We start from the raw sequence: 14,091 nt of genomic DNA, 5'->3' as shown, positions 1-14,091 counted from the left end.
TTTCTATATTTACCCTCTTTTAAACTTAAATTTACGCCAAGCTAAAAGTAAAAATTAAATAGGTTATTTGGTGATAAAAAAAGTTAACAGCTTTTAAAAATAAAATACATTTACGGATTTCTCAAAACAATACGTTTTGCATAGTATACTACACTTCTCTATTTTATTTTAAATAAAAGAACAAAATATCCAAAGTTGACGTCTCAAAAGTTCTTGAAAAATGTGTGCAAAAACAGTAAGAAACAACAACCGCAATTTAAGGAATAAAAACTTACCTTGGCTAAATCACGAATTTAATGCAGCTTTTTTTATTGATAATTAGTTTATTGAATGGTTTTATAAAGAAAACAGTAGTTATTCCAATAAAAATGTAACCAAGTATGTAACAGTCTTTCACATTCAATAAGAAATGACTCCACTATCCCACAATGGTCAAAACAGTCTGTTTACTAAACGCAGGTGCGCGCATCGCTAAATCGGAATGTATGTTTGTCCTGCTTACACTCGTAGCAACTTACTAGCGCTGTGTCATGAATGTGCTTGCATAAGGAACTGTGTGGTAATCTGATTAACAATTATCACCAAATTACTTGTCTCACCAATATACCTTTCCTTACCCTACTACTTTTTTCATTTTTAATTTCTCTTTTAAGTTGCTGCTTAAGTCACGCTTGATCAGATGGAGCACTAGAGGAAGGCCATCCCTTTAGAGATTCCTTTTTTGCAATAAATAGTCTATTTTCTTTAGTATAATTGTTACCTTTAGTTCTAGAATTTAGTTCAGGCGAATTATCCTATGCAGTGTGTTGGATATTTTTAACTAAAGATTCAATTTCTTCAAGTTGCTCTTTAGTTTCTAATGGAATGGACAAATTAATTGTTTGTTTCAATTGAAGCTGAAAACTTCTCCAATTTATTAGTCTATTAATTAATTTAGGGTATTTATAGTTGATTTTAAATAACAGCAATTGTTCCTTTCCTTAGTTGTGATTAGCCTAGACCCACAGTGAGTGTGATTGTCATTGAAGTCACCACCAGTTATAAATCTTTATCATTGGCTTATCAGAATATAGATAGTTATTTTTGAAAATATTCCTCGGAAGTGAGTACACAACAGTAACGATAAACTCAAACGGCTTTGACATTAAGAGAAGTAGTTTGAAATATATGTATGATAGTTTCGTTTATTATAATATAATCAAAAGTAATAATCAAATAAAATACTTGACAGTATAGATATTATTAATTGCATTTCCTTTAAGAATGAGCCTGGTATGATTGCCGCTTGAATATCATAAGAATTTGTATAGACGGCGACTATGTGGCGATGTTAAAACCAAATATACAAGGTATTTATCTATTGAGTACTATATAGTTCGTAAATATCTTTGAATATTTACCTGAACGATGATAATCGTAAAAACATTACTTTTAATGACAAATACAAACCGCTTTGCGAGAGTATTTTAATATTTTTTTGAAAAAGAAAGTAAATTGAGAACGATTTCCGAAGTGGAAATCAAAGAATCAAAATAATAGTTATTTATTGTACAAGACGATAAAATTGTACTTTATCTTCGAGAGCATTTTTTAGCATCGAGACGTCAGTCGAGACGCTAATTATGCTCGAGAAGATAATGCGATTTTATCGTCATGTGCAATACAGCATTTTTTTCTATAGTAAGACTTCAAGTTCAGGTGAAAAATAGAATTTCAAAGAAAATTGTATTTTTTAGCACAAAAATCGCAATTGTGTTGCTCCGTTACTAGGGATATGAATTACTCTGTCAACAAATGTCAAACAAATGTTACGTTTTGGTTTTTGCCGAGAATATTGTTGCGTTTTGTGTACAAAGTGAATAAATACTAAATGGACGGAAAAGAATTGACACAAGAAAAGGAAAACCTGCCATCAGATGTTTGCGCCCCAAAAACGTACCTCACAGTAAGTTTTTTGTAAATAACCGACAGCAAAAGTGCACTACTCAACCGGTGGGGATTAACACTATATATAATTTTCCCAAGAAGATTGCAGATTTTTTGAAACTTGTAAATTCAGAAATGTACACGGGGGGCATTGTTTCCGTCGTTCTTCAGCTACTATGTTCGCAAATTCTGGAGCTGATCTAGTAAAAGTTAATTGTTTAGGTGGATGGAAATCGTCATCTGTTGCAGAATCTTACATTGAAGAGTCAATAAGCAATAAGATTGCTGTATCCAAGTGTATACTTGGCGGAACAGAAAATCAATCCAGTACCTCGAATCAAGTGTTTAAGCAAACGAGTACAAGTTGTGATGCTCCAAAAATAGATATTTCTAATAATTTTAATTGTAAAATTTCAGTTGTTTTTAATCCTTAATGTGTTTTAATTTGTAAATTTTATTGAATAAAAAAAGTTAAAACATTTTATCTACTCTTGCTGTTAAAGTGTCACTTTATCTACCCTTGCGGTTAAAGTGATACTTTATCTACTCAAAACAGTTGTTATAGCAACACTTTAACATTAGCTATGAAAAAACACCTATTTTATATTGAAATTATGGTTATTTTCCACTAAAAATAGTTAATAATGAGAGAAAAAAGACTCAAAAAGGGGTCTCTTACGCTGTAATAAAAACATACGTAAGTACTTTATTTAAAAATGTATTTCCAATAGTCCTTTTAGCTGTCGTTTGTAACAACTTTAAAACCTGATTGAAAAACATCTATACGAAAACGGTAAAACGTTCAGTTTTTTGATAATATATTCATGAGACTGCAGGAAAAGGTAAATCGTGAGCGCTAAATGTTTAATGAAGAAAATAATCGCGTTAAAACCTTTCCTTTTGAAGCAATCGCAATCGGTGTAACGAAATAAATAAAAGTAAAATGGCCACGTCTTAGTATGAGGTTTAGAGGTTTAGTTATATCGGTTTAAATATATTATCATAGAACTTAATGATAATACACTTAAATCGAAACCTTTTTAGACTTTATGTACAGAAATGTGGGTATTAAGATTGTAAAATTTTTCAGGGCAAAAAAATCACAAATCATTCCTTTTTAAGGTAACAGAAAAATATTGTAAGTAAATAAATATACTAACCGCCATATTGCTCCCAGGTGGAAATAGTAAATATCGTTTCCTTCTACTTAAAAGCACATTTTTCCTGTTTACTACTGTCACATCGCTCTGACCGCAAATTATTCCAAAACTTGTAAATAATATTAAGTTGAAAAGAAAAACCATTGTCAATGTATGCTCGCCATTTAGTCACAAATCTGTAAACAATTTAAAATTAATTAGTAAAAAAGTCACAGAGGGCTTAAAAAAGCCTTATTTATGACCTGCAAAACTGGAACAATAAGAATAGCAAAAATGTCCGCTGGACGTCACTAGTGTTGCTATGACATGTTGTCGGTTGAGATAAATTGTTTCTTGCCTTTTTAGTTATGCAGTGGAAGTCGAACCCTGTCGATGTCAAGTTTCTATGAAATATCGGCACTTTTGAGTTGTGCCACTATAACAGAAAATTTCAGATATTTTCAAACTGTATCAGTGAGCATTTAAATTAAATAAAAGGAATAAATTTATTGTTTTAAAAATGTTAGAAGTTTCTTAGAAATTCAGGCCAAAAATACACCAATGTTAACGGTAATCTTGGTTAGGTTAGGTTTAGGTCCATCTTGCAATCCATGTAGACTTAAATATGATGAAAAATTCACGTTACAAGAAAGAACAAAAATATAAATTAACAACGAAGTTATATTCTGAGATCCATGAATATAATTAAACCAACATATCGATATGCAGATAAAGGTAACACATCAAGCCGTGGTTATAATCATGAATTTTATTTGGAAAACTGTAATCAGAAAAAAATAAGAGTGTGCAAAAGATTTTTATATCCACCATTGGAGTTACTAATAAATGTATTCGAACTGTTATTGGGAAGAGCGAAAATGGCTTTATAAGGAAGGATCAAAGAGATAAACATAGCATGCATAAAACATTTTGTAACGAAAATATGAACAGGGTTCGTAAATACCTTTCTTCAATTCCGGTAATGAAGAGCCACTATTGTCGAAGTAGTATCTCACAAAAATATATAGATGAAGGCAAAATATTGATAGATCTGTACAATGATTATAAAGCTGATGACCAAAGAGGCAATGATGAATTTGTAGAAATTGGTTTATATCGTAAACTTTTTAATTATATATTTAACTATGCATTCTTTTCTCCCAAAACAGATCAATGTCAGTATTGTGAAAAATACAAAAATTCTAGCAATAAAGAAAAAATAACCCTAGAAGATGCTAATAATAACCATTATAAGGAGAAAAACTTGGAAAGCCGGAAGCTAAAAATACTTGACAAAGAGAATGTAACTAACTTACAAAAAGTTCTTGTTTTGACCTACGTGCTACTCTAAATCTAAGCTATCAACATATCAGTCCCCTATATGTGAACTTCAGAAAAAACGACTGAGCAATGTGCACAGCTATGGTTGGCACGAAGGAGAAGGCAGTAAAGGTGCCATAGAAATTGGTTCGTGCCTGCTGATGTATTTGGAACAAACATCTATAAAAACCGATTCTGACGATTTGAATTCATATTTTACTCAGATAACTGTGGTGGTCAAGAAAAAAACAAGTACCTCATTTCAATGTTTCAGTACGCTGTAAGCCATTTCAAAATTTCTTCTATAACTCATCGCTATTTAGTTGTCGGCCATACTCAAAATGAGGGTGACAGCTACCACTCTTTAATAGAAAGAAATATCACTAAAGCTTTAAAAGGAGGGCCTATTTATTTACCGACTCATTATGCTATACTAATTCGAACTGCTCGTTGCAAAAAACCATTCGAAGTACACGAATTACGTCATAATGATTTCTTTGACCTGAAAAAGTTAAATACTAAAACAGCTACAATTTTCAATGGATATATCCAAAAAAATAATTTTCATTTCAACGATATTTGTGATATTCATGTAAAAAAAGCTCTGGTACTCACTACTATTTTAAAACTTCTGTTACGATAATTATCCTGGCCTAAAATAACCGTAAATATTATGACTAATGCTGTTCTGTTTTTAGATTTTACGAGAGTATTCTATTAGCCGGCAGAAATTTACCTGAAGGGACCTTCCAGAAACGGTCGAGCCGATGTAAAAATACCCGTTTGCCTTACCGTTATAATTTCGCCGCTAATCGAGAAGGCTGTTCGATGATTCTAGCGTAAAGGCAATGGCATATATAAAGGACATTTTATTTGGAAGGAACAGTTAATTCTCAACACCCGCGCTCGCGAATTTGTTACGTACGGATATAATAAATTATTGTCAGATAAGTTAATATAAATAAAGAAATAAATTAAATCCGTAAGTGTTATAAATATTGAACCTTTTAATAAATTCACAACAAATGGTGTCAGAGTGAGATCGAACATAAATTAGACTTATAATAATAATACAAGTGAATATAAAATAAATTGTGAAAATGGCTACGATTTATGAGCTGACAGTGACTAATTTAAGAAGACATCTTGAAGACAGAGAATTAGCTTCTACCGGAAAAAAGGCTGAGTTAGTCCAACGACTAAAGAACGCTTTGCTAGAAGAAGGACTAGATCCAGAGACTTATATATTTGAAGACAAACATGATGCTGTCCTCTCGTCGATTTCGAAAATTTCTGGTGACATCGCATCATTAGAGAACAAAGTTTCTGGCGACATCGCTTCTTTGGAAGACAAAGTTTCTAACGAGATTTCTTCGCTGGAAAGCAAAGTCTCTGCTAATATCTCTTTGGAAATCTCTAAAGTCACTTCTGAGATGTCTGCCCTGGACGATAGAATATCTTCGTTAAAAAACCAAGTTGCTGCCGATATGTTGGCCTTCGAAGAAAAGATATGGAAAGAGATGGAAAAGAAGCTGGAGGAAACAGGGACAGCAGAGAGAGGAAACAATCCAATTACAGTGGAGACAAAAGAAGACGAGACGAAATGTAAGTTGGAAACACGACCGAAATTTGAAGGAAGTGGAGGTTCTGTCCATGTGAAAGTCTCAACTTTCGACGGAAAATCATCATGGAACAACTACATGAAACAGTTCGAATCAGCCGCAAGAGCAAATGGATGGTCTGAAAAAGAAAAGGCTGTAAACCTGACTATCGCTCTTCGAGGAGATGCCTTAGATGTGCTTCAGACCATAGCCGTAGAGGAGACCGATGATTTCGAACAACTGAAGAAGAGGTTAAATATGCGATATGGCCACGAACATTTGGAGCATGTATATCAGTCGCAGCTTAAAAATCGTAGACAGAAGAAAGATGAGGCTCTTCAAGAATATGAGGTAGATATTGCCAGATTAGTACGATATGCTTATCCAACAGCTCCCGAAGACATGATGGAAAAATTGGCCGTTCAAACGTTTATTGATGGTCTTCGTGATCATGAAATGCAGAGAACACTGCGATTAGCTCGTCACAAGACGCTGGTTGATGTCCTATCCGCCGCCCTCGAATACGAGTCAGCTACGCAGGCCTCTGGCGGATACAGTAAAGTTAGGACTGTAAAAGAGGAAGGAGATGAAGATAAACTTGACCAGCTCGTTAATATGATGAAAAGCATGACATACAAGAAAACGAAGACCACCAGATGCTGGAATTGTGGCGAAATAGGACACGTACGAAGCTCCTGTAAGCACCCTAGGTACGACGCAAATCAAGAAACTCACCATCAGGAAAACTAGAACGGGTCAGCCTTAGGGGGGCAGCTTCGACCCAGAACTTTTCCAAAGACCCTCTCATACTAATAGCTTCTTTGAAATGTCGTGAAGATAGTGTATATGTAGATGGAGACATAAATGGTAAAAAGCATACGTTGTTGGTGGATACCGGAGCGACCAGAACCATTATACGCCCGACAGTTATAAACAGCCGAAAGAAACTGTTACCAACGAGGTTACGACTTCGGACCGCTACAGGTGAAAATGCCAACATTCATGGAGAAATCCAGGTACAATTGGGAATTGGGGCAGAAAAGTTTGTCCATACTGTTATAGTTGCTGACATCGAAGAGGATGTTATATTAGGAATGGACGTAATGAATATGCATGGATTCCAATTGGATTTTAAGAATAAGGTAATCAAAGTTGGCAACGAGGAGGTATTTCTCCATCCACATAATGACAACACTGTGCAAGCAGCCATTACAGAAGATACAGTCGTGCCTGCGAGAAGCGAAACGATCATAGTAGCGCGACTACAGGGAATTGTAGACGAAGGGAGACCTGTTATGATGGAGCCTTGGAACCACGACGATGAGGTTGGCCGTGGAATCATAATTGGAAAGGAATTGGTGACTTCGGCTGAAGAAATTCCTGTGAGACTTATCAATGTCAACGACTACCCAGTGACCATAAAGAAAGAGACAAAAGTAGGAACTTGTGTACCTGTGACATCCATAATTCGTCAGGCGACAACATCTGATAATTCCAACGACAAATTCGACCAAATGGTTGCAGTTGCAGGACAGTCTCTAAATCAGATGGAGAAAAGGAAATTAAGGGAATTTCTGCGGCAGTATCGTGATATTTTCGTACCGAAAGGAGGAAAGACGGGAAGAACTACCGTTGTTAAGCATAAAATTGATACTGGTAATGCTAAGCCAATTCGTCAAACAGCTCGACGATTACCACAGGCGAAGAGAGAGGAAGCTGAAACGATTGTTCAGGAAATGAAGAAAGACGGGGTGATAGAACCTTCTACGAGTCCATGGGTCTCTCCGGTGGTCCTGGTTAAGAAGAAAGACGGAACGACGAGGTTCTGTGTGGATGACCGTTTGCTGAACAACGTTACCAAGAAAGATAGTTATCCTCTGCCTCGGATCGATGACACATTGGACACATTGGCTGGAAGTAAATTGTTTTCTACTTTAGATTTGAAGTCTGGATACTGGCAGGTAGAAATGGACCCAGTCGATAAAGAAAAGACAGCCTTCACCACAGGATCTGGATTGTGGCAATTCAACGTTATGCCATTTGGACTTTGTAATGCTCCTGCGACATTTGAGAGGCTTATGGAAAATGTGTTGAGAGGGTTATCTTGGAAAACATGCCTGGTTTATTTAGATGACATAATCGTCTTGGGGGAGACATTCGAAGATCATTTGAGGAATTTAGAAAACGTTTTTAATCGACTTAAAGCTGCCCAATTGATGCTAAACCCCAAGAAGTGCCAGCTATTTCAAGGTAAAGTCAATTATCTGGGTCATATAGTCAGTAAAGAAGGAGTGGCCGTGGATAAGGGAAAAATCGATTCCATTAAGGAATGGCCAAAACCAACTGACAAACATCAAGTGAGAAGTTTTCTTGGACTATGTACTTACTACCGGAGGTTTATTAAGAAGTTTGCAGATATCGCTAAGCCATTAACGCGACTTACAGAGGAAGCAAGAGAATACCGCTGGGATATAGACTGCCAAAATGCCTTTGAAACGTTGAAAAAGCATTTAATAACAGCACCAATTTTGGGGTATCCACTGCCAGAAGGAGAGTTCATCTTAGATACGGATGCAAGTAATGTGGGAATTGGAGGAGTGCTGTCTCAGATTCAAGGAGGACAGGAACGAGTCCTCGGATATTTTAGTAAAGTTCTTTCAAAACCTGAGCGGAATTATTGCGTCACGAGAAGAGAACTTCTAGCAGTAGTTAAATCAGTAGAGCACTTCTATCAATACCTCTATGGAAGGAAGTTTTTAATCCGAACCGACCATGCCGCCCTTAAGTGGTTGATGCAGTTTAAGAATCCAGAGGGTCAGATAGCCAGGTGGATCGAACGACTCCAAGAATACGATTTTAAGATTGAGCACCGAGCCGGAGTTAGCCACAGAAATGCTGATTCTCTTTCCAGAAGGCCATGCCCCGCAGAGTGTTCCCACTGCAACAAAACGGAATCCAAGGAAGCAGCAGTGCTAAGAACGACGATTGTCAACGACGACTGGACGCCTACTAAGATAAGGGAAGAACAAGAGAGAGATCCAGTTATACAGAAAATCCGAAAATGGAAAGAGGAAAACCGTCAACCACCTTGGCAGGAAATATCAAACCTATGCTCAGTAGTTAAGACGTATTGGGCCCAGTGGGACTCATTTATCATCGAAGATGGCTTGCTCAAACGAGTCCTGGAAAATGATGACGGTTCAGAGAAAAGAAGACAGTTGGTGATCCCAAAGAGCAGAATAGCCGAAGTACTTCGTCAGTTACACGACAGTCCATCGGGAGGGCATTTTGGTGTAAGGAAAACCCTTCAGCGAATTCGGGAACGGTTTTATTGGATGAACAGTTCCGACGACGTAAAAGACTGGTGTAAGAAATGTACTATTTGTGCTACGAGTAACGGGCCTCACCGGAAAAGGAGAGCTCCTATGAGACAATATAATGTTGGAAGCCCGTTTGAAAGAATAGCTTTGGACATTGCAGGGCCATTTCCAGAAAGTGAAAATGGGGGCAAGTACATGTTGGTAGTAATGGATTACTTCACTAAGTGGGTCGAGATTTATGCACTTCCAGACCAGAAGGCCGCCACCGTTGCAGATAAGTTGATCCAAGAATATATCAGCCGATTTGGAGTGCCTTTGGAGATCCATAGTGACCAAGGCAGGAACTTTGAAAGTGATCTATTCCAAGGAATATGTGATAGACTAGGCATGAAGAAAACAAGAACTACCGCGTATCATCCTCAATCGGATGGTATGGTAGAACGAATGAATAGGACAGTTGGCAAGTATTTGACAAAGATGGTGTCCGATCATCAGCGAGACTGGGACCAATACCTTCCGTTCTTCACAATGGCCTACAGATCTGCTGTTAACGAATCAACGGGCCAGACACCAGCCAGAGTCCTATTCGGACGCGAAATGCGACTACCTTGTGATCTAGAATTTGGGTGTCGACCTGGAGAAGATGTAGCAGGTGAAGATTATGTGATCGAATTACGAAGAAGAATGGACGATGTACATGAGTTGGTCCGTTCCCACCTTCAGATCGCTAGCGACCGAATGAAGAAACGGTACGATACACAAGCCGAAAAGGGTTGCTTTAAGAAGAACGACAAAGTATGGCTGTATAATCCCAAGAAGCGAAAAGGTTGTTCTCCCAAATTGCAGCAGTTTTGGGAAGGTCCATACCTCATCATGGAGAAGATCAACGATGTCATCTACCGAATAAGCAAGATTCCGAGGGGAAAGCCGATGATAGTACACCATAACCGGCTGGCGTCTTTCGAAGGTGACCACGACGTAGATGAAGAAGTGGAAGTAAACCAAGTCCAAGACGTGTCTGACCTCACGTTTGAGGAATTCATGGGTGCCTATGGAGGTACCGGTAAAGCAAGACATGGTGTTACCACTGAAGAAAAGCAAGATCTACTCGCGCTCCCCGATGACTACTCGCTGGCCCTTACCATCCCGGCCAGTATCAAAGACGCACCAGGGTTGGCATCCGTCTTTCGAAGGAAGTTTGGTCGAGTTGCAGAACTTCAATGCCAGGTGCCAGCTCCCGGTAAAACCTTGAAACTTCAAGATGCATCACGTTACCTTTTCTACCTGGTAACAAAAGACACTGCCCGTGACCAACCTACCTACCGAGATGTGTGGGAAACCTTACTTCAATTGAGAGAGCACGTACTAGAGTCCGACGTGCAAAAGTTAGCCATGCCAAAGTTGGAGTGCCGCCAATTAGATTGGAGGGTTATCCGAAATATGGTGGAGGAGATCTTTAAAGACACCGAAGTCCAGGTGTTAGTCTGTTGCAATCCGCATAGTTACTGGTGCGGAGAGAAAACCGTCCCTTGTCATTTTTATACAACTGGAAGTTGTAAAAGAGGGTCCAGTTGCCGATACCAGCATACAGTTCCGGTTTCAGTCCCGACAAGGTTCCAGGAGGAACCATCTTTTAAGAGGGGGGCAATGTTACGATAATTATCCTGGCCTAAAATAACCGTAAATATTATGACTAATGCTGTTCTGTTTTTAGATTTTACGAGAGTATTCTATTAGCCGGCAGAAATTTACCTGAAGGGACCTTCCAGAAACGGTCGAGCCGACGTAAAAATACCCATTTGCCTTACCGTTATAATTTCGCCGCTAATCGAGAAGGCTGTTCGATGATTCTAGCGTAAAGGCAATGGCATATATAAAGGACATTTTATTTGGAAGGAACAGTTAATTCTCAACACCCGCGCTCGCGAATTTGTTACGTACGGATATAATAAATTATTGTCAGATAAGTTAATATAAATAAAGAAATAAATTAAATCCGTAAGTGTTATAAATATTGAACCTTTTAATAAATTCACAACACTTCATTTGCATAGGAGGAGTATAGATCAATTGATACCACCAAGAAAAAAACAAGAAAAGGTTTAGAAGGCATGGATACTAAAGAACTAGAAAATGCTTACATTGACAGCTTGCCAATAAATGAAAAGAAAAAAAAAGACGTTACTAGCCTTTGTGAAGACAAGAGTGTCTCACCAATTCAGCTAATTTCTACCGACATTTAGAGCATTGTTAATCATAACTTTTCCTATTATTATTAATATATACTTCTTTTTATTTCGTTCTTCTTATAGTTGTTAATAAATACATATTCTCATTCAAGTAACTTGTAGTATTTCTTATTGAACCTTAATTTCAGTTGATAGGAATAACAAAAAAAATGCCAGTTTTGTCTTTGCTTTAATTAGTTTTAAAAGTCAAAATGTTGATATGCAATAGTGGCACAACTTAAAATAATGGTTAAATTTATAGGTCTGTATTACAATTATTCATTAAAGGCTACCTAACGCTCTCCCAAATAAACCAAAATATATATTTTTTTTTCAAAAATCCCAATCCATGTAGTAAAACAAATAAGAGAAAATTATTGGCACACAAACTATAAACCCCTGTTTTGAAAAATTACCAGTTTTTGTGTTGTGCTGCTATTGCATACAGCCGACGATATGATGTATGTTTTAGAATAAATAAAGTGTTTGTTATATCTGTTTATATAAAAGGTTAGGTCGACAACTCACACTGTTTGTCTGGTAGGATAACTCCTAGCGTCATCTAGGAAAAGAACCTGAACTACCAACTGACATTTCAACCTACTAAGTCAATCATATTTTGTAGATACTATTTTATTGGGAATAGGCCACAATTGAAGGTTAAAATAAATTGACGTTTCAATTTCCACTCGGAAATCGTTCTCAAAATACAAACATTAATATTTACAAACATTAATATTTGTATTTCCACTTCGGAAATCGTTCTCGAAATACAAACATTAATGTTTAAAAACATTTATGTTTGTATTTTGAGAACGATTTCCGAAGTGGAAATTGAAACGTCAATAAACTTATTTTAACCTTCAATTCTGGCTTATTTTTAATAAAATAGTATCCACTTTAAAATGCCATAAGAAAATAGCTTCAGAACAAAATCATATTTTGTTCTTGATTCGATACATTTTATTTACTAATACTAGTAATATTAATTACATATTAATATAATCTACGAATAAATGTCTATCGTCCAGATAACTATCTATTAGATAGAACAATATTTATTTGCAGGTGAAAAAATCGGCCCTTTTATGCAAAAAATTTATTATTTTAAAAATTCAATTTGTAATTCTTTTGAAAGTTTGTTGTTCCTAAAATATTGGCTGCGAATTTGGTGATCGGTTAAAAATATAATACAAAACTCGAGCTTTCCCAACAAATGAATTGCCAAATTAGAATTACGTTGGTACATAGATTGATTTCATAAGACGACTTTACTCAAAAGTTCAGCGATTCTCCAAAAGTTTCTCATTTATTATAAGTTGTACAACAGACAAAAATTTCATTTTGTTGACTTCCTGGCCTTAAATAGGAGAAAGAGATAAGGGCTTGCGGCTCGGTGATACTCCTCCATAGATCCCTACCGGAAGGGCGTACTGCCTAAAATACCGGTGTATATATATATAAAAATTATTTGCCAATGAAGAAAATTTTATAAACAATATAGACCAGCAAGATATAAGAAGCTTTACAAATTTTATAAAAAATATACCTAATTATTGTTGTAAAATACAGTTCAGAATTTCTAACTACAACTAATGAAGTCGAAGCAGCATTAAATGGAACTAAAGACGAAAAATAGCAGGACCAGAAAGCTTAGACTAATTCTTAAAAATTGTTAAAAAAATATTTGTACGGTTGCTAGTCTTCCTGGCTTGTTGTGTAGTAGGCATAATAGGTAGGTATCTGCTTTATTCAAGGCTTTCTTAAAGATGGCACGAGATGTACAGCCTTAACGTTACCTTTTCCTTAACAGAACTTGCTGAAGCTTTAAACTGTTCCAAAGATTTAAGCCCCGGACCAGATGGTATTTCTTTACCATTTTTACTACATAAAAAATTTATCATTAGACCTTTATAATCTTATTTGGAACAACCAGGCATTTCCTTCAACCTGGTCTGAAGCAATAATAGTGCCTCTTGTTAAACCAGATAAATCTCGAACATCCTTAGAATTATCTCGGCCAATATCTTTAACCAATATTATATGTAAAGTGATAGAGAAAATGGTAAGTAAAAGATTGAGTGATGCAAATGATGGTATTTAGAACAATAAAATTGCAAAACCGACAAAGCGGATTTAAGCAAAATCAGTCCACTATAGATAACTTAATAGACTTAGAGTCACGATTACATGAAGCATTTGCAAATAAACAGGATTGTATTGCAGTATACTTTGAGATTAATAAAGCTTATGATACTGTATGGTGGTTTAATATATTATTAAACTTGCATAATTAAAATGTTAGAGGTAATACGTTAAATTTTTTCCAACTTCGTAGCTTCCAAGTACGTTCAAACAACATTACCTCAGATAAAAAATAAAAGAACCAAAAAAGGTTGTAATTTCACATCGACTATTTCACTAGACTATTTTTAACTGATAAAACGTCATAGCAACGCCACGTTTCCTACTGATAAAACTCCTCCCTGCCCGTGATTTCTCAGCGATAAAATTATGACAGATCCGTCACGAAGGTGTCTGGTAATTCTATTGTTGT

The 14,091-nt window shown here is 36.3% G+C and overlaps 1 protein-coding gene across 2 annotated transcripts in view; it reads right to left on the bottom strand.

The window, feature by feature from the left end:
• Positions 1 to 14,091, bottom strand: part of LOC140446877 (uncharacterized) — a 75,051-nt gene that overhangs the window by 21,548 nt on the left and 39,412 nt on the right. For both annotated transcript variants that reach the window (XM_072539455.1, XM_072539454.1), the window contains exon 2: positions 3,087 to 3,262. In XM_072539455.1, coding sequence (XP_072395556.1) covers positions 3,087 to 3,230 — 144 coding nt within the window. In that variant the 5' untranslated portion in view covers positions 3,231 to 3,262. The remainder of the gene's footprint in view (positions 1 to 3,086; positions 3,263 to 14,091) is intronic.

This window comes from Diabrotica undecimpunctata, chromosome 7 (genome assembly GCF_040954645.1).
Source record: "Diabrotica undecimpunctata isolate CICGRU chromosome 7, icDiaUnde3, whole genome shotgun sequence".
NCBI classification, from domain to species: Eukaryota; Metazoa; Arthropoda; class Insecta; order Coleoptera; family Chrysomelidae; genus Diabrotica; species Diabrotica undecimpunctata.
This window is presented reverse-complemented; position numbering and strand designations above follow the sequence as displayed.